General features: G+C 39.7%; 1 protein-coding gene across 11 annotated transcripts in view; it reads left to right on the forward strand.

Moving 5' to 3' along the window:
* The window catches only part of nav3 (neuron navigator 3), a 280,821-nt gene that overhangs the window by 213,603 nt on the left and 45,525 nt on the right, over window positions 1–21,693 (forward strand). For all 11 annotated transcript variants that reach the window (XM_057323584.1, XM_057323574.1, XM_057323576.1 and 8 more), the window contains 4 exons: window positions 2,511–2,659; window positions 5,688–6,714; window positions 9,616–9,728; window positions 17,413–17,521. In XM_057323584.1, the coding sequence (XP_057179567.1) occupies window positions 2,511–2,659; window positions 5,688–6,714; window positions 9,616–9,728; window positions 17,413–17,521 (1,398 nt within the window). The remainder of the gene's footprint in view (window positions 1–2,510; window positions 2,660–5,687; window positions 6,715–9,615; window positions 9,729–17,412; window positions 17,522–21,693) is intronic.

Raw genomic sequence — 21,693 nt, forward strand, 5'->3', positions numbered from 1 at the left:
TATATATATATATATTGCATTTTATTTTATTATTTTATTTTACATTCAGTTGTAATTAATTGGCATAATGTCACCCATCGGCCATTCTCCTGGTTTTTCAGACATTTAAAAAATTGTAGTATATGATCACTATTATATTTCAGCACATGAGCAAAGAAAAGGCATAAAGAAAGATAGAGAATAACATACCTTTCCACTTTCATCATGCCCACACCAACAAGTTACTGCATTGGTGCATATGGTCACTGTTCATTTGTGCAAATTGAAAGATGTTGGATCACTTTAAATGATCATATGATGTCAACAGTTGCTGTCACTCATATTGCCTCAAATGACTTTTGGTTGCTTGTGGTATGATCTGTGACTGAATACTTTATTGTAGTTCGATCTCTATTCCATACACACTCCCTCACACAGAGTACAAGGTTACTGTCAGGTCAGGAAACAAGGGTTGGTTTGACTTTAAGCCAGTGGAGATTGTAAAATGACAGTTGATATGAGTCTTCAGGGGCCTTTAACACACAGGTAAACGCACACAAAACTACACAGTTTTCTTGGTTTTGCCTAATGCGAAATTCTACATCATACGTGTAATTGAAAAGAGCTTGTTTCACGAGATTATTGTGTTGTAATAGGGTTGTGGTAACAAAAATAATCACTCATGATGATGTTAGAGGAATAAGGGAACGTTGGATGGATAATAATGCGTAAATTAGGTCTCTTCTAGAAGCCAACAGATTCAGCTTGAGTCAGACTAATTCAGTCGGGGAGATTGTATTAAGATCTGTCTTTTTTGATCCTTAAACATCCTGCTCTAAATCTTAATAAGCAGAATTGGAAAGATATGATCTGCCGCTTCTGAAAGGACTTTTTATGCATGCAGGACACAGATTGCACGAGGTGAGGCGTTATTAAAATTCACAGCCTTTTTCCGTCAGGGGGGAACGTTCCAAAGGGGAACCTTGTCAAACCCTCACAGTTTTCATCTGAACACCGATGCTACTGTAATTATTACCCGGTCAGCCCTAAATCATGACTGTTTATACTCCACAGATGTGTTTGCGTATGTATCAATGATGTCATACATTTGCAAATCACAGGGCTAAGAAACATTTCAAGACCAAATTAGAAGACATACAAGGGTATGTCTGGACTAAAACGTTTTAAATTGTTCTGACGCTGAACTTTTCAAATCCACCCAAATGTCCCTGAAATGACCCGTTTGAAAATGGCATCAGATATGCCTTATCAGAGACATTTCCAATGCTTGCGTATTATCATAGCTGCCAGTGCGGCGCAAGCATCAGGTTAATGGAATGGACAGAAGTGCATGATGAGAAAAATTGGAGTGATGAAGTTGCGTCATTAGAAGTTTAATGAAACATGCATCTAAACTTCTTACAGTATGTCATCATTTGCAAATCCATCACTTGTAGAAAAGGTGCTGTCATTTTTTTGGTAATGTGACTTTTCAAAGCATGCAGGGTATTTGACTAACTAATAGGCATTTAATCAGTTTTTAATGTTGGCTTGTTAAAAAGAACTGTCTGTTAGTATTCTGTAATCAGTTTTGAGCGAGGTTAAACATCTCAGTGTTGACCAATGTCAAATTCCTGCTGTTCTTTTCCTCTGTGGCATGTTTATGTGATGTCATTAGGTTGACGTGTCACAGGGTCACCTTGTCCAAATAAGAACTGGCACCGGCATGTAATTAAAAGCTTTCTGTGGCAGTAAATTGTCAATATTTGTGAATGAAGCACATAAACATACAACAAAAACACACACAAACGTGCACATGAAATCAAGGGTAGTTTTATTGCGTGCTTTAGATGAAATAACAGCAGTTTATTTTGTTGACATGTTAACAAATGACCCTTCCAAAATGCATAATATATTAGACAATAAATGGAAAACATTTATGGGTTTGTATGGTTCCTCTGTGTGAGCAAACATTACCAGAGATATTGTTTCAAAGTTGCATACATTAAACTACCCTCCTGATTTTTATTTACAGTTACAGTAGTGCTACTGTACATCTTATAAAAACGTGCAATAATGCCATGTATCTTAATACTGTGTATTTTATAGTTTGACTGTTTTATTTGTTTTTCTTAATTCTATACTGTTTTGCAACAATGCAAACTTGTGAAGTGCTAGTAATAAAATTGAATTGATATTTTGAATTAAACATTTACTTATTTAACTTACTTTTTTATTTTAAAAATCTAAACAATTTTTAGAGTCATGGCATTGATCAGGTTTAGTCTGCAGTCATTATAATAGCTTTATACAAAAAAAAAACTATCAACATTTATGGCATATAATCTTTTAAATGTTTGGGAACATCTTAGTACAGTTTGTGTGTTGTGTTATATGTTGTAGTGTGTACAACCATTGTAAAATCTGAAATCCCCAACATTGCGGTGAACAACCCCCACAAGGAAACAGCCCAACAAACATAATAAATAATGTCTTAATAATGTCCACCCGTGTTTATGTGTGTGTTCCAGGTTACCAGGCCCCTCTAGAGTCCCCGCTGCGGGCAGCGGAAGTACCAGCAGTAAAGTCCATGGTTCGTCAAACCTGAACCGAAGAAGCCAGAGCTTCAACAGCATCGACAAGAACAAACCACTCCAGTATGCTAGCGGCAATGACAGAGGTGAGCTGCAATTTTATTTTTTCAATGTAATGTAATATTAAAATCAATGAACTAGTATGTATCTGACCAGTGGTGCTGTGTTTAATGGAGATTTACCAGCTACGCTGTTATCCACTAGATGGAGCCACTTTTCAAGGGAACGAGAGAGCTGTTTGCACATGGCTAGATGCTTTGAGGCAACTCCCCTCTTTAAAAAGCATTCATCATGATCTATTTAAAGCAATAATATCTGGGTAATAAAAGTATAACATTCTGATGTGGTTCATTCATGCAGTAATTTTCACATCTGAGAAGGTCATCAGGTCTCGGTTCTTGACGCCCATCCATTATTTATGTTTATAGATGACAGTCAAGTTATATATCTGCTATCTCCCCATGACCAGCCTATTCAGATCTCACTTCAAATTTCTTCTCCCCGTCGAAGCCGAACCATCATTCAAAGCAGAGTTCACCACACCGCTTTGTAAATCTCCACTGGCCAGTTGGTTACTTCATAAATCTGTGCTGGACTTGATAGGCTGTGCTGATTGAAGTCAGCTTGTGAGCATGACCCCTCTTTTGCCCCTCATTCACCCGGCGCAGCGAGGATCCATGATCGGTGAACAAAAATGCAACCAAATGAGTTCCTTCACAGACTGTTTGTTTTGGCTGCACAGCCCGGTTAGATTTATACTGGTCTTTACCGGTCCCTGTTCGACGTTAGCACAGATGCTGGTTCCAAGACACTGGTTATGGAGGGGGCAGGGTGACACGCAAAGCCAGACAGAGGGTCTCTCATGGCAGATGGAGCTTTGATGAATCCTAATAGGCGACGTGTCTGTCAAACCTGTGCCTGCCCTTTTCCGTTGGGCTTAACATTACTCATAACCTTGATTTACAGTGCTATTGAGTTGATACCTCTGAAGATGAGAAAAGCAAACTACTGTACCATCTGCCCTTTTTTCTGTCAAAGCAGTCTGGAGAAAACTTGGGAGGGGCTGGAAAGGAGAGACTATACTGTTATATAATCAATGTTAACCAATAGTCATACAACACACACTAGACTGCGTCCTATTTAAGTTGCATTTCTTTGCTCCTTATCAGCTGCTTAATCGTGTTGCACCTAAAACCCACCTCCATCCCCATCTCCTCTTATCTGCCTGTATCTTTGGATCTTTTAATTTAATCCTGTTACGCGTCAGGAACTGTTCTGGTTCCCCAGGTGGGGGGACATGTATTGCTGCGCTCCTGCTATGTCCATGCAAGGCTGCATGGACGGGCAGAGAGTTTGCCCAGAACAGTTTCATTCCGCCTAACTAAATATATGCTATCGTTAAATAATTGACGACAGTGGTCCCGACAGAACTTACTTTATGTTAACTTCAGCATTTACAAATACGTTTTAAAATTTAAACGTTTCTGTTAACATTGGTTAATGCACAATTAATTAACATGAACAATTGTACTGGTATTAGCTAACATTAACAAAGATTCATAAACGCTTAAAATATATAAAATGTATAATAAATATTAAAATGTCTATAAAAACTATATTGCTTATTGTTAGTTAAGACTAGCTAGTACATTTACTAATTACCAAAAAATCCCAGAACCCATTGCTATTGGCTGTATTGAGATAAATAAATGTTTACAATAAATATATTCAATTCAATACTTAAAGGTAAAAAGCACACAATTGTTTGCTAAATATTTGTGAATGCTTTTTGCATTAGCTATGCTAATTAAAGAATCACATTGTTATAAGCCTTATAAAGCAGCTCCTCATGTATACAGTAGTCAGCAAGACAACTAACTTGGTTTTCGAACAGCACATTTGTGTAGTTTTCTTTTGATGGTTGGTGTAAAGAAAAGGCGTAAATCCTCAGTTTGACCTTTATCTAGAATCCTTGACCTGCAAATCTGTCAGCACCCAGTAATAGTATCAGCTACGTGTTTTGAATTGTGCATGGCATTCCCAGACTTTTCAGACTAAAGTGACATTTCACTTTGAACGAATAAAGCGGTGAGGAAAAAAGGCGTGTAGCTATGGTAACCGCGATTCATTGGTCTGGTGTATGTGTTAGGCTGTTATTTAGTATGCTGTTATCTCCAAAGACAGGGTTAATTTAGCTGACACATGCACAGAAGCTCGATCCACACAATACTCATTCATAGTCCAATCACAGTTTCCTCGGCAAGATTTTCAATGGAACCAAAAGAAGTCTCTCTTCTTGTGTTCTTTAGATTTTTTCAATGTCTTTGAGTGGATATCAAAGTTAGGGACAAGCTGAAAAATTAGGTGCAGTGTATAATATGATATTATGGCACATAGATTTATACACGCATAAATCATAGTGTTTACATGCTCCTTAATGGTACGGGAAGTACACTGTTAAAAAAATAAATAAACAATACATTTTTTAAATAAAAAAAGCTTTCAATTGAACTTTACATTTTTTTAGTCAGTTCAATATAATTTAAGTTTAAATGACCCATAAAGCTAATTTGATTTAACAAAAAATGTAATGACGCTGTTTAACTTAAGTTTTTAAGTTGTTTTTTACAGTGTAATACAAAGGTTCAGTAGTGTACAAAAATTGTAATGTTTCCAACAAACATGGAACTGTATGATTATCATTTAACATTATTTAAATTATTTAACACATGACTTTTACTTGTATTATTGTATAATTTTATGAGCCATGTTTGTTCTCTGCAGCATTTACAAAAGCAGGCTGTGTGCCAACAACCGAGCGTCAAATGTTTAAAATCCCACAAAATCAACTTAGGAGCCAATTTTCTGCCTGAGTGCATCTCAGCATTGCTAGGGATTCCAGTATGCAGTGGAATTGCAAAGATTCGGAAGGAACGCTATCTATGACGGGACACCTTCCCATCTTACAATCCTTTTCGTCTTGTTAACACTTGATCATTGCTATAGTTATACATCATTTTCCTCTTAGCCAAAACACACTTCTTCTTGCTTTCAGAGTGTTGTTGTATTAGTTTAACAGATGTGTCCACTGTTTGTTCTGTTTCCATTGCACAGAATCGGTGAAAGGCATCCCTCTGCCAGGCAGTATGAACGGAAGTGGCTCGGTGCCCTCCAGCACCAGCGGGCAGCAGCTGGCTTCTGCTTTACCCTCTCCCACTGCTGGAAAGACTTGGCGTAGCAAGTCCATGAACGTGAAGCATAGTGCCACTTCATCCATGTTGGCCACCAAGCCGCCCAGCCCGACCGCCTCCCCGACCCCTCCCTGCTTGTCTGATCGCCTACGACCCCCCATCACAGAAGCCTCCAAATCGGCACCTGGCAACCAGCGTTCCATGTTGGAGAAATTTCGCCTCATCAACCCTCGGTCCGCTTCCAGAACCTCACCATCGGTTGCCGAGATGGCACTACAGGAAGAGGACGACATGTCGGAGTGTGGAGATGAGGGCATGTGCAGTCCTACGCCACCCTGTGGGATCTCAAACAAGCAGGGAAAGACCTCCATGCCCTCCTTCGCACCCCCAAACAAGAACGTAGCCAACAACTGCAAGAACCACAACAATAAGTCCTTACCACAGCCCAAAGACAAAGAGGACAAAAGCAAGACGAAGAGCAAAGCCAGCACACCACCCAAAGAGGAGCCAGTGATAGTGGAGCCCACAAAGAAGAGTTCCAAGATTGCCAGCCTCATCCCCAAAGGAAGCAAAACCTCAGCTTCAGTGAAGAAAGAAAGCGCTATCCCCGCCTCCAGCGGCATTCCCAAGTCTGGCTTGAAGGCACCAACGGCAACAACCAAGCCTGCAGTAACGCAACCGAGTGCTGCCAGCGTACCTGTGACGGCTGCTGATAAGACCAAACTGAGCAAGAGCTGTCAGTCTATGTATATGCAGAGATCTTTGGGAGGGCTGGAAAATCGTAAGACCAGCATGGTGTTGTCCACCAGTACTTCAGCACTTTCTGGGACGGCTGCTTCACATGGACTGGGTGGAGTTGGGGCACTAGCCGGTAACGGGGCGGTACAGCTACCCCAACAACAACAGCACAACCATCCCAACACAGCAACAGTCGCACCCTTCATGTATAGGTGAGTGATTCACAAACAACTTGATATAATACAACTGATGGTTTTAAAAGCAAGTCCTTGCATATTATAAAAGCTGACAATGTTGAAGGGTACCTTGAAATATATAAACCTGTATGACTTTTTATAACTTTTTTGAAAAATGCTGATGCCGAAATATTCAAAACAATGAAAGTAAATAATGAAAGGTTGTCATTTCTGCCTTAAAATGTCAGTTGTGGCCTAATGGTTAGAGAGTCGGACTCGTGACCAGAGGGTTGCCGGTTCGATTCCCAGGGCCGGCGGGTAACAACTGAGGTGCCGTTGAGCAAGGCACCTTACCCCTACTTGCTCCCCGGGCGCTGCAGTGATAGCTGCCCACTGCTCCGGGGGTACGTGTGTTCACCACTTGCTGTGCGTGTGTTCACTACTCTCTGGATGGGTTAAATGCAGAGGTCACATTTTGTTGCCTTGTACATGTGCAATGACAATAAAGTTTAATCTAAATCTAGTATCTGGATTACTTTCAAGTTCATGTCCGGTCTCAGGATTCCCAAAGTATTTACTTCCTGTCGTGCGAGCAAGGCTTTTCCTTGTGGTCATTGTACTAATTTTGAACAAAGTTGTTGGAATACAAGAGACTATAGCGACCTTGCTGACCTCTAATGATGTCAAGGGACTTGAAAGTGCAAGAGTCAGACAGATTTGGGTTTCTGGGTTCTATTTTAGGTTGTGAAATCATTATCATTATGTTTGACACAGCAGTCGCTTGAATTACCCTCAAGACAAGAAGAGACAAAGATGAATTCTCATTCTTGGGGTGTCTAAAAGCACTCAGCACTCCATTAACCAGTTAGATACTTTGAAGAATCGTTGTTGCTAAATGTAATAAGACACATGATAGTACAGTGATACAGATTTTCGAAAGCACCTGTCTTAAATTCTGAGGGAAACAAAGGAAATTTTAACTTAACAGTTAGCGAGCACCTTGAGTATATATTGTATGGAACAACAACACATTTTGTGTTACATTAAAAATGATGAGGGAGGATATCAGCACATTCCTACATGCAATAATTGTCCAACATAATCTCAGTTTGAACAGGTACTTTTTCTTAATACTTTCAGTTGTACTTTCTATAAAGTTTTATGTTCCAAATACAGTATATACAGCCTATTTCTTTCCTATAAAATTGCCAGCAGTCTAGCCAACCTACAGACAAGCCCTAAGGTCCCATGCTGCAGTGGTATCAGAGGATGTCTTGTTAAATATAACCTTCGGGGTAATTCTAGCACGGTTGGATCTTTCTTCATAAGAACCGTCCAGACAAATTCCTGTTGAGACCAGATGTACCAAGACCTATGAGTGACATTACATAAATCTTATGTACACAGGCTGACTATTTAGCAACAATAATGAAAAACAAACGTAAGACATTTAGAGATTAGAAACAGAATTTATTTAGAAAGTTCATCGAGAGAGCTTCTAGACCCACAAACACACGCCCACTGATCATCTGTCCTTTGCCTCACAAGTGCATTGTGAGAAAAAGCAGCAGGCAAACGTCTCATCTCGCTTTTATTAATAGTCTGAGGGGATCTGCCGAGCCGTTTGCCAGACCCTGTACGCCTCGCTTGAGGGGTGTGGCCTGCCTCAGTCATCACTGAGAGGCTGATGATGTCACAGATTATGACTAATTGATGGTAAATGGGTTTGAATGGAGGAAAAGGGAATAGAAACAAAGAGAAAAGGGCAATAAGAGATCGATAGGCAGAGGGAAGGAAATCTGAGTCAGCTTTATAAAGAGGCTAAGACTATGATGAACAAAGACAAGTATGATGAACCATAAGTAAAGGGAGAACATTAGCTATTCCATTATACTCTTTAGTAGAGAAAGTCAAAGTGAAAATTATGGATAAATAATATGGCCTTGTAAAAATTAAAGGGATAGTTCACAAGTCATTCATCATTTACCCACCCTCATGTCATTTCAAAACTGTATGACCTTTTTTCTTCAGCAGAACACAAAAGAAGATATTTTAAAGAACGTTGGTAACCAAACAACATTGACCCCCATTGACTTCCATTGTATGGACACAAAACCACCGAGACATTTCTCAAAATATCTTCTTTGTGTTCCACAGTAGAAAGAGTCATATACAGGTTTTCAATGACATGGAGGTGAATAAATCATGACTGTATTTTCATTTTTGTGTGAACGATCCCTGTAATACTTCAACCATACAACAATGGAATTATAATACAGTATAATAAGCTCCTTGAAAGACAGGCATAATGCTTTCATAGGTATGATATAAAAACTGTCACCTACAGGGGAATGTGCCCAAAAATGTCGCCAATGAGGGTATTATGACCTGCTGTTGAATCTGTCTGTTTTGTGCAATTGCATTGGTAAATGAGTTCATTCGACTCAGCCATCCTTGAAGGTACCTGATAGTCTAAGCTCCTCTTTCCTTCTGCATGAGTTGTTTATTTATATTCAGAGGAAGAGTAGTGAGTGTGTGTGTTGTCAGAGGTAATGCCGTGTATCTCAATGGCATGAGTGTGGAACACACGGTGAAACTAACAGTGTGACATGCCACTGAAAGATTTGAGTTTATCTGGGTGAATGCAGGTATCCTGGGATGACTTTGTTGCAGCAGTGAATGCATACACATTTTTTTCAGACAAAATCTTTCAAACTATGTGTGTTTTTTTTATGTGGAACATGTCAAAAATAGGACTTTTTGTGGCTGTCATGTTACACTAGGATATTTTAGGGTACCAAATTTCTTTAAATGATGTCTCATGAATAATATGAGTTATATTAAACTACTGTCAATTTCCCTGACTGACCAATCAGAATGAAGCATTCAAATCCAAGGAATAAGAAGATGTAAAAATGTTTTGTTTTTTCCACTCAGGACGTTCTCAGAAAACGATTGCACCACTGTGATCCCCCCTGAACCGTGTCTCAGTCCCACAAAAGATCTGGTCTACAGCAAGACTGCCAAACAGTGCCTGGAAGAGATCTCAGGTAGGACAAATCCCAACACATGTGCACCCTCACACTGTCGGACCTACAAGAACATCACACACACACTAAACATAGGCACAGATTCACTCTGCCAGCCTCTAGTTCCATGTTGCTATCACAGCAAGCAAAGGTCAGAAATGACAGGTGGACAAAGGCCGGCTTGTTTGGGAGGCCAAGCAGCAGAATGTGTTGTTTACTGGTGCTTGTGTGTTATTCTGCATGTGTGACTGTGATGTGACAGCTGATAGCTGAATATTGGTGCCCGGGGCTCAGGCGCTGCACGCGCACGTATCTTAACATCCAGCTCTGAAAAATAAATGCTAATAGCAGCGATTGCTGCATTTCTCCCCACTGTAAACAGCAGTCTCTGGAATTGGAATTTCACTGTGACATCAGCGCTTTTGTGTGCCCGTTTATTTGTTCATTTACTGTTTGTATATTTCTCAGCAGAGCCTCTGCTGTTGTGTTTTTTACCTGAGCTTGATTGTCATGTTTTCAGTGCATTTTGTTAACTCTGTGTGATGATATTTAGTTGTTTACTTCGGATTTCTAAGCACACATTGTAATGTCACTTGTTTTTAGTTACACAAAAGAACTCATAACAAACCCGGCTGAAAAAATCTTTAATGAGATACAAATTAGTGCTTTAGAATGCACAAAAATGTCTGGAATGTTGAATTAAAATGAGTAGACTGCAGACACAAACCCATAACCACACAGCGCTCAGTGTTCATCAATGAGAATGTGTGTCTGCTTAAGAAAGAAGCAGACCATTTTACCCTGTGCAATTGTAAATATATTAGGGAAATAAATACAAAATGTAAGTGGAAGAGCTAGATTGTAATGTTATCCTGATTTCGCTTTGTTACTAGTTAATAAGCCTTTTCACATTTGCACATTTTTGAAAGAAACATCAATATTTTCGTCTCAAAAACAGATGAAACTATATGGCAGTTCTAATATACATTGTTGGTCCTATCAAAAATGAAGTCAATAAGAAGCTTTGTAATTGGTAATCATCTTACCTGTGTCACATACTTCACATATTTCAATCATTTTAATGATATCGACAATATGATCTTAAATACTTACCAAATAATGTGACTCAAATACCTGTAGTCAAACTAGCCTATACGTTTTTATGCTCTACTGTATTCCAATAACTCTCTTATTTCTTTATTTTGTTATTTCTCCTAAGGAATATTTGGAAAAACATCTGAGTCATTTATTTAAACATATTTACAACATAGTCCATATTTAAATAGACTACTTATAGACGTTAACCTCAGAACTCCTCCTATTGCAGTGCATTGTGGGTTACACCCGGCTGTAAAAGTCATTCCACTTATACCACAAGAACAACATGCATGCACCTGTTATGTTTTTGCATGTTTGGCTGGTTGGGTTTATAGTAATGTTGGGTGATATTAAAGCCGTTAAAGCTGCATTCAAAAAACTGAATGATCCAGTATCTGGATGTCTGGTCAAGTGATTCGGATCATAATATTTAAAACATATTTCATGACATAATGCAATCAAATGTATAGATAATTATACTCATGCTATAATCATAATACTCACAGTACAACATCTTTTTAGAATACATTTGTTCAATAGGTGGAGAGAGCTTTACAAGCTACAGTTTTGTCTTACGCTATTCCCACAACCCACACACACATACCTGTGTTGCTCTGAAGGCGTGTGCTCACTTGGTAGCCAACAGCAACAGGAAATCAGCTAGCACCGCAGTAAAGAGAGAGCGAGAAAAGAGATGAATAAAGGGAATAAAACAGCACACGGCGTGTTAAAAGAAGGCAGGCGGACCCTAAGCTCACATCTGAGCGCATACGCATACGCACATGCACCCTCTCCCTCTCTCTCTCTCTGCTGTCCCTCAGAGCAAACCACATGCGCTCGCCCTATCGCCGGTAATTAATAGAGTGTGTGAAGAGTCCTCAGTCACTGAGAGAGAAACAGGAAGGAGAGGAGATGCCGTGAAAGATGTGTATTTTACTGTAACCGAAACCCGACGCTGATCCACTCCCTGCGCGTCTCCGTGCTGCATTGAAGGAAAAAGCGGCGGAAAGAGAAAAGGAGGAACACGAGGAAGAGAATGATCTCAGCGTGCGCACCTGCATGCTGGTTATTGGCTGCGTCGATCGTGCGTGTGGGCAGGATGGTATTTGAAGCTCCCTGGTGTAAGGGGCAGTTTTGCGGGCAGGCGCAGGCGTCCTGAGCCAATCGACGTCTGAGCGTGTGCGTGAGTGCCAGCAGCCACCTGAAGCTGCCTCATCTTTACAATTCTTTTGCACGCACACATCATGTGAGGAGATCTCCAAACTTAGAAAAAAGTCTAAAGAACTAGGGATCAAGAACATCTGACATGAAGCGAGGAGCCGAGTTTTCCGTGTTCCAGGGTGGCAGCCCGCCACGCAAGACGCCGCAGCCCGTCCCGGACAACCTGAACCTCCGCAAACAGCGTTCCCTCGGTAACCTGGTGCTGCTTAGCGATGGGGAGCAGAGGGTTTACGCCTTCGAGCTGGATGAGCCATCGTGCCCCCCTTCGTCAACCTCAGGGGCATCGTCATCATCACCTTCGCCCCAACACGGAAGAGGCAGCGCCCGCCGGCACCCAGACAGCACTGCACGAGCACGCTCGCTATCTCTGTCCCTCACCAAAGTGCTCTCTCAATCCGAGCACTCCCTAATACCCGTTCCCTGGGGGCGTAAATCCAGCCGGATGGCGCCCGCTCAGCGGCACCAGCGACCGGAGGTGATGGGTGATGTGAGCGGCGGTAGGAGATCAGATGAGGTCTCACGGGCAGGGTCAGCGAGCACAGGAGGAGACTGGGCAGAAGAACTAGAGAGTGCCAGAGAGGAACAGGCACAGTTGGATAAAGAGGTTATAATGACTATGCTGGGAGACCTGGAGCAGGTTTTAACCCCCCAGAAACGCCGTAAGTGCCGTGCCACACATAAACACACAGTGTGACTCCAATTCTTTTTAGTGCTAAAACTTTGCCGTGACATAGCCGTCTCTGATTGTTGCTGTGAAATTGGTCATTTTTATAAGTGCATTTGGAGTCTGGCATGTAACTGCATCAGAAACATCTCTGGAGGGTGTCTGGGTGAATTATGATTCTCGCCTTGTGGAATAGGAGAACATTTAGAAGCCAGATTCACCTGCCGGCTATGGAAGTGTTGCCGTGCTGTCTACTGCTCAGATCAATAGCTCAATTTACCCCGCCGTCTGTGTGATCCATGCTTTTATTTCCAGCCTATCCAAAGGTAACCGGCAACCACGGGGCTGTATGCACCTCATCTGATTGAAATAATTCAGCCGTATGTATTTCGTTCTGATAGTAATGTTCTCCTTACCTACTGACTGTTAGAGTCCCTAATAAATGAAGCTAGTTTTGTTATTGCTGTATTCCTGTCAGTAGAGTTTTTAGGGGTGCTTGATGAGTCAAGCCATCATATATTTGCTTATATTTGCATATATTAAAGGGATACTCCATATACTGTTATCATTTATTCAGCCTTAAAGTTGTTCCAAGCCTGTATACATTTCTTTGTTCGGTCGAACACAAAGAAAGGTACTTGGAAGAATGTTAGCAACTGACAGTTCTGGGGCACCATTGACTACCATAGTAGGAAAGATTAATGTATCTTTTTTTGTTCTGTTGAACAGAAAAAAAGAATTTTGAGGAATTTAGGAAAGCAAACAGTTCTGGAGCACCTTTGACTATACCATTTTGTTTTTTCTACTATGGTAGTCAATGGTGCCCTAGAATTGTCAGTTGCAAACATTCACAAATCGTTCTGTGTGTTCAACCAAACAAAGAAAGGTAAACAGGTTTGGAACAACTTGAGGGTGGAGCATCCCTTTAACCCTAAATATTTTACTGCGCCAGGTAACAGTCTGTGAGCTATGGATATCATAAATCAAGACTTCAGGTTTGAATAATCCTATAGACTTCAATTTTAAGATCTGAATCACACCTAGGGATCAGAGGATCAAAGAGACAAGGCATGAGATTTTTTGGCTTAGGTCAGTGAGTATCCACCCCGAACACCTCAGCAACCGCATGGCAATGACCTGGCAACCACCCAAAATGACATGGCATCTGGTGTCAATTTTTGCGCACGCAACTATCACCACTCAGGTGAGAAAATAAGATTATAATATACATTTTAACATTTTCTCAATTCCACTTGTATGTTAGATAACATTACTTGCATCAGAACAAGACTTCTGTATATAAATGACCTCTCTTGTCGAGCTTATCACACGACGCGATGAGGTTAAATCAGTGGAAACTCAGCTGTCGTCTGATCCAACAGAGCCTGTGGTGTCCTCACACCCTCATCCACTGGTGACAGGCTGAAGTGGTTCTTACAAATTGTGTCTGCTCACCCAAGGGCAACAAGTGCAGTTTTGCCGTCCAGAACTCATTTCATCAAATATGGTATGGACTCACATGCAGTGATAATATGAGCGCACCTGCTGTATGTGTGCATGCATGTGTGTTTAAATGGCCCTGTTTGGTTCATTGCTCCAGTCCATTACAAGCACATAAAGCAAAGCCTTATGGGTAACACAGGGTCTAATAGAGTCACCATGACTGTATATGTGTTTGCTTGTGTCCTGGAGCCGTACCTCCTTGTAATAGGGCTATAACATGTATGTTGGACGCAGAGGATATGATTCACTAAAATGTGCCTCACCACTGCAGTCTGGCTTTGGATGGTTGGTCTGTCATGACACTGTCAAGCTAAATTATTGTGTTCCTCTTCCATCTTTAACCCTCTTGAGATCTTTTACTCAGAGACTGCTTGAGTCAGACTCACTTTTGTTTGATTCCATCTGTTTGAAGTACGGGTTGTCTTCTTTGGGGTAAATCATGGCAAAATATGTTAGTAATGACCTCTTAGACGCATTGATTTTTATTCTAGCATAATAATGTTGAGTATATCCATCCTCTAACATTCACAGGTATCTGTTAACATTTTTATATATTGTATATGAGTCTTTACGGAAGATACGTTTTGAATTTTTCAACATGGTTCACCAAAGCTGTAAAGAGATTACAAAATGGCCTCACAAATTCAACAAACCTACACGCACAACCTATAGACACATGACACTGAACTGGATTTTTTTGTGCAAATTTGCCAACCCAGTTCTACTGTGCTGGTGTTAGGGTGTTGCTATGCGACCGAATAGCATTCTGAGTCATTAACACATTGTTATGTCGCGCCTAGGTTGCTAGGGTGTTGCTAGGTGGTTTCTAGGATGTTATAGCTAGCTGTGAGGTGGTGATTAATTGGATCAAGTCTTCTAGGATATTCAGATCCCACAATATGGCTAAGGTCCTTCCTTCAGTATACGTCTATTCCTGTTTTTCATTTGTTAGTTAAATTGGTAAATCTGACTACTAAATAGTAAGTAAGGAATAATTGACGACGGGGCATTGAATTCTTTGAAAATAATGCACACCCCGGGGTGACATTTGTATGGTATTTGTCCCGGAATGCACTTGTTGGTAGGACTAATTTCTTACGCATTTCATCTGAAGCCGTTGCTTGAGCCTGCATATGCAGTTATCCGAGAGCGAGAGGAAGACAGACAGCGCACATGCAAACGTGTTTGATTCCTTGCGAGAGAAAAGCCAAGTATTTATATTTGATTTGTTTTCGTCGTATATAACGCCCCTGTCATATAAAAAAAAGTGTAAGGAGAAAAAACGTTACAGATATTTCTGTGTCAGCTGCGGTTCTCGTCCCGTTTTCCCATTCCACAGACGATTTAAGCTGTTGCTTTTGTTATTTTTATGTTTCTTCGTGTTTTTACTTTAATCTGCTGATTATGTCATGTAGTTTGCCGTTACCTTTGATATATGCTTTAGTTTTTTGTCTGAACAGTCCTGTACAGCGCTGTCGCCATTGTTGTGAAATGTTCATGCTGTCCATAAATATGAATAGTTATTTCTTCTCAAGACAATGGAATTTGCCTGTCATTTTGCCTGTTGTTAGATCCGTATTCAGTGGTAGACAGTACGCTCCAGTATAGTTTAACTTGGCGCAGTGATATGGAACTGTAATTCTGTCAACAGATATGGAACTACTTCATATGTATGCGTTTAACTGAAAAATAATGCACACCCGTGGAACGTTCGTCAGCCAATCAGAATGAAGCATTCAACAGCCCTGTGGTATAATATCACAATAATGCCTTGTTTCGCTTGGTCTGAGTGTAAGTAAATGTCAGACTCTCCCAATTCCAAAACAGACATGCTAACTCGCAAAAAATGTGATGTTTCATTACACCGGGGTGACATGGAGGTGTCTGGCAGGTGGGAAGAGCTGTTAGTAATGCTTCAAGGTGTGAATGCTAATGCAATGCGTGTCATTCTCCTGAACAACAAAACACCTGAGAAAACACTTTAGATTTATAATACTGCTTTCTTTAAGAAAGGTTTGGTTTTTGATCATGTTCCATCTGATGTTTACAAGCTCATACAGTATTTTACGTCATTAGTAGTTAAAAAAGACTAGTTAACAATATAGCACTTCTTATCCTGCAACTGTTTGCAGTTTAAGATGGACATGGGACATAATTGCGACCCCTTTAACATTCATATTGTGAGTGAATTATAAGACCAGAAGTTGTATTGACTAGATATGCAATATCATTGAAATAACAATACAATCAATCAATCAAGAAGTAAGCACCTTTTTTATGTTATTGTTTGTTCCGTAGCTCATTACATGCTAGCCTTAGGGGTGATGATATAAAGTCTTTGGATGAATATCCTGACAATATTGGAACAAAAAGTTGGGTCTGAGATGTGGGAGCTCTTGGACCCCTTACTGTCATCATCAGCCTCATTGAGTGTCTCTGAGTATCTGTCGCTGTTCAATGAGTTTAATGCCCTGAAAAACAAGTGCTTAATGACATGAGTGCCTCTACAACCCATTTTTCAGTTCCAAAATTTGTTTGATTCCACACCCCCACCCCGCCCACAAAACAGATTTAGGCTATAATCAAACTTCGCAAGCTCAATTTCGCGCACCTAATTTTCATTCCGAAGAGTAAAGGTGTGTGATGAATAATGCAGCGTTAATACACGTTTACACAGTTTGTGGCTGACATTATGCACAATATTTTAAGTGCGAGAGAAGCTGCTTATAAAATATACAGTAGGTCTAACCTTAGGCTTGAAAAACTTTTGGCGACCTCAAGGTTGAAAAGTTCTGTAGTTCTCCGTACGACCATACACACTACGAGTTCATTTCAATCCTATCCCGAAGGTTAGAACGAAAATATATGCATTAGGACGTCTCACAATCCGAATTTGACGGATTTCTGCTTGACAGGCAGATCATGCTCCAGCCAAACTTTAAGATGGGTTTAAGGGTTGGAATGTGGTGTCATAACGCACGGATTACTCCTTGCTCGGTGGAAAAGTGATGACCGTGAAATCTGTCCCTTCATCCCATCAGCTGCACAGCAAGCTGTAACTTCAGCATCTGAGTTGACATGCAAGAGCAGACAGATTCCGCTTAACCGCGTGTTTGAATGATTCACATTTTGAGTCCATTCATCCAAACTATGAAGTAGCAAGTGACTTGGCGGCGGTAACAGGGTCAATATAAAGATTTCTTTTCTCTGTTTCCGTAGGGGAAGATCCAGAGACAAGAAGGATGCGAACGGTGAAGAACATCGCAGATCTGAGACAGAATCTTGAAGAAACCATGTCCAGTTTACGTGGGACGCAAGTTAGCCACAGGTGAGTGTGATATGAGAAATTATATACTTTAAGAGACAGCTCTAAAAATTTTCTAAGAAGTTTTCTGAATTTACTGTAGGGAAAATCATAACTTTTGTTTCATTCTGTGAACTGGTGACCACATTTCTCCCAAATATCAAATGAAAATATAGTTTTTTTATTGGCATTTATTTGCAGAATATTAGAACATGACAAACTGGTCAAAATAACAAAAAATGATACATTGTTTGCAGTTCTTGTTTAACGCTGCAAAGAAAGTTCATATTCATGTTTAAACAACACAATACTAATGTTATACAATTTTAGGGAAAGTGTACAAATGAATATGTGATTGAAAAAGGTTTTATACGTCTTTTCCATTACTGTTTTTTATATTCATACTGCAAATTTATATTCATACATGAGGTTTATTTCTGTTAAAAGTCAACAGACACTGGACTGGAATTGCCACAATAAATGCTGAAACTGCTGTGGTCTTTTTTTTCTGTCGCTATATTATAAAAATTACAGCAATAATATACATTTTTACATGATTTTATATAGAAAAAATATAAAAATACAGCATGAAGTATACAACACCATATTACATCAGTTAAGTAAAACATTGTAAAAACCCTGGCGGAAAGAAAGTTTTCTAACTCCAAAACTAGACATGTGTATTTAATTTTAGCTTCAGTGATGAACTCGGCAAAAAAACAGTGACAGCTTGCACTTAATTTTCCCCCAAATTTAATTTCCTTAAAGACAGAGCTCAGTTTGGCTCACAAACTATACAACTTATAGCCTCAGTGTGCCAACATTTCAAACAAATATGCTTTTAAACGTCAAAGTTAACTTATTTATTTCTAGCGTCTAGTTTCAAATTCCCAATCACCTATTGACTTAAACACAACACAGACAGATGCAAAATCATGTCCATTTGTCCAGCTCTAGAATGACCTATTTTGCCACTTGTCTCTTCATCTCAGTTACAATGTGAATGTAATTTCACAGGAAAATGGTTCTGAGGCAGAGCTCTGACATGACAGATGGCGTTGGCCCTCTCTCTCTTCCACTTTCTCTCTCTCTTGGTCTCCCTCACGGGGAGCATCTTCCTCGAAAATCAATGCTTGGCTTTTTTCTAAAGCACATTGCTTCACACAGGAGCCAAAAAGGTGTTAGACACTTCCTTAGGCACACTCCCTCACCATAAAGATAACCAGTCCAGAGTCAATGAATCAAAAACACTGCAACCACTTTTTGTATAGAGTTCATAATGTTCAGATACTGTATATATAGTGTTGACATGTAGCCATCTGGCTTTGCTTGCAATAAATGAAGATAAGGAAAAACAATGAATCATCGTGACGGCTAAAATATAATAATTCAATAGGATGTGCCTTATAATGTATGAAGGCCTTGCGTTGAAAAGCTATAGAGACCCAGACATGACTTTTAATTGTAGGAAAGAGCTCTATTTTTCAGCATTGCCATCACTCAGTTGTCGACTTGATGAAGTCGACCTGTCTTCTCCAGAGATATTCGCCCACTGTGCGGATTCCATCACACATTTATTGGAACCTTTCTGGCTCCTGTAATTGAGCTTTTGGAAATCGAGTCCCATCCATCTCCAAACACACGTTATGAATGGTGTACATTCTGAACGAATACAGAGTTTCTTCTTCACACACTCATTTACTACACTGCTGCGGATGCCATATAGCTGTATTGATCTGGCCCTGTGTTCCAGTTTTGGAGCTTTTCAGAGCTTAAAAATTGTATTGATTGACATTAAAGAATAAATATTCTCCGCCTTTGAGAGGGATATCTTGAAGGTCAAGCAAGCACCTCAGACAACAATTTAAAAAATGATATCGCTGGGTTTTGAGGCCAAGGATCTCAAGGGGTTTTGTATACAATACTGAATGCTATATCAGCAGATTAAGTCATGTAAATATATGTAAACTTTGTGTAAGTGTGTTTTCTTTCAAAGTTTGGTATCAGGTCATATTATTTTGGGGGTCCAAAATTCTGAGACCACTATACATTTCTTTGTTCTGATGCGAAAGATATTTATAAGAATGAAACCGCTCTTGGCCACCATTGACCGTAGTAGAAAAATTACAACGGTAGTCAAAAGTTCCCCTAGAACTGTTTGTTTTTTCTACATTCTTCAAAATATCTTCTTTTGTGTTCAACAGAACAAAGAAATTTACCAAGATTTTTTTCCTACTATGGTAGTCAATGGTGGCCAAGAACAGTTTGGTTACAAGTATTCTTCCAAATATCTTTCTTTGTGTTCATCAGAACAAATTTATACAGATTTGATTTTTGGGTGAACTGTTAAGTTGTTAAAGGCTGATCACACAAATTTCCTTATGCTTACATTTCTTATACACTGTACATCATAACCTGCATTGTTTGAAGTTTTTAAAATATCATACCTTTTCATTTTTTCTAGATTAAGTAAAAATGTTTTCTAGGTTTCCACATGGAATTTGTGCAATACTTTATTGTATGTATACTGTGCTTGTGTGCGTGCGTGCATGTGTGTGTATTTGTCATACCACTCAGTATAGCTGGTTCATCTTCCATAAATCCAATTGATCTCTCTCTAACCCATCGCTTATTTTCCTGATCTCATTTCCAGCACATTTAGTTAGATCAGTCTTATTACCTAATTGATAAAAGAAGCCCAATACACCCTGAATCATCACCCCAACGGTCCATCTTTCTTTATCACTTCTGTAATCCACTCATTTTAGAGGATGTTTCCATGACCTTAATTCCATTGAAGGCACCTGTGGTATAGGTATATATGGCCAGTTTTATCAGTCCATTAGCTTCTTGGCCATTCAAGAGAGGCATAACAGAGCAGGACAGCAGATTCGGAAAAATGCAGCAGTCTTACCCTTTCCCAATAGCTGTGGCATGTTGCTAAGAGACGGACTTGTCGAGAAGAATATAGCAGAACTGGCAGCTGTCAGGAGGAGTGGCATCAGAGAAGAAGATAAACGCAGGAGACCGGTCCAGCAGGTCATTTTGGAGATCAATTGGTTAGATAGAGCAACCAGCTAATGTTTTCCGTATTATATGATGTTAACTAACTCTTAAAGGGACAGTTCACCCCAAGATGAAAATTCTGTCACCATTTACTCACCCTCAAGTTGTTCAAACCTGTATGAATTTCTTTGTTTTTCTGAACACAAAAAAAGATATTTGAAAGAATGTGAGTAACCAAACAGATCTCATTCCCCATTTACTGCCGTAGTAGGGCAAATAAATACTATGCTTGTCAATGGGGGATGGAATCTGTTTGGTTACTGGCATTCTTCCAACTATCTTTCTTTGTGTTCAGCATAACAAGGACATTTGTACAGGTTTGGAACTATCTGAGGGTAAGTTAATGATGACAGAATTTTCATTTTTGGGTGAACTGTAGTATAGTCATAAAACACTAAGCTGCTAAATTTTTATTTGTAGAAGAAATGGGAGGGGTATCTTTTTTGTTGGTTTAGGTTTGTGCAATGCATACTTTTTTGCAAAGGCCACTTTTAGATGGTTATAAAAGTGACCGTGTGCCAGTAAATATGACAATCAATTTAAGATTACGATTGCAAATTTTCAGTCCCGAGAAAGAATTTAAGGAATATATTTCAACATTTACTGTCATTTTAACTTTACAGTTTCAATTCTTCTATAGCAAAATTACGGTCACACATTTTAAGGTCCAATTCTCGCTACTAACAAGCCATTAACTACGACTTTTGCCTCAATAAACTCCTAATTTGGTGCTTATTAATAGTTAGTATGATAGTTGTTAGGTTCAGGTATTGGGTAGGATTAGGGATGTAGAATATGGTCATGCAGAATATGCTTCATAAGTACTAATAAACAGCCAATATTCTAATAATATGCATGCTAGTAAGCAACTGTTAATAGTGAGAATTGGTCCCTATACTAAAGTGTTACCAAAATTACTTATTAATAACAGATTCGTGAAAACTCACAGAGTTTCAGTGTCATTACAGTTGTTCACAAATAGCGCTCGCAGTATTCAGACCAGCACAGCTCTGTAAGTTTATCTCCGCCTCCATATGTTGGCACACAATCTACATATGTGCCAAGGGAAATTACAACCACTTTTGTTTGTACCACCCAGTCAAAGTTCTATTTATTCCATGTTTTTCGTT

Source organism: Triplophysa rosa, linkage group LG24 (genome assembly GCF_024868665.1).
Source record: "Triplophysa rosa linkage group LG24, Trosa_1v2, whole genome shotgun sequence".
Classification (NCBI taxonomy): Eukaryota; Metazoa; Chordata; class Actinopteri; order Cypriniformes; family Nemacheilidae; genus Triplophysa; species Triplophysa rosa.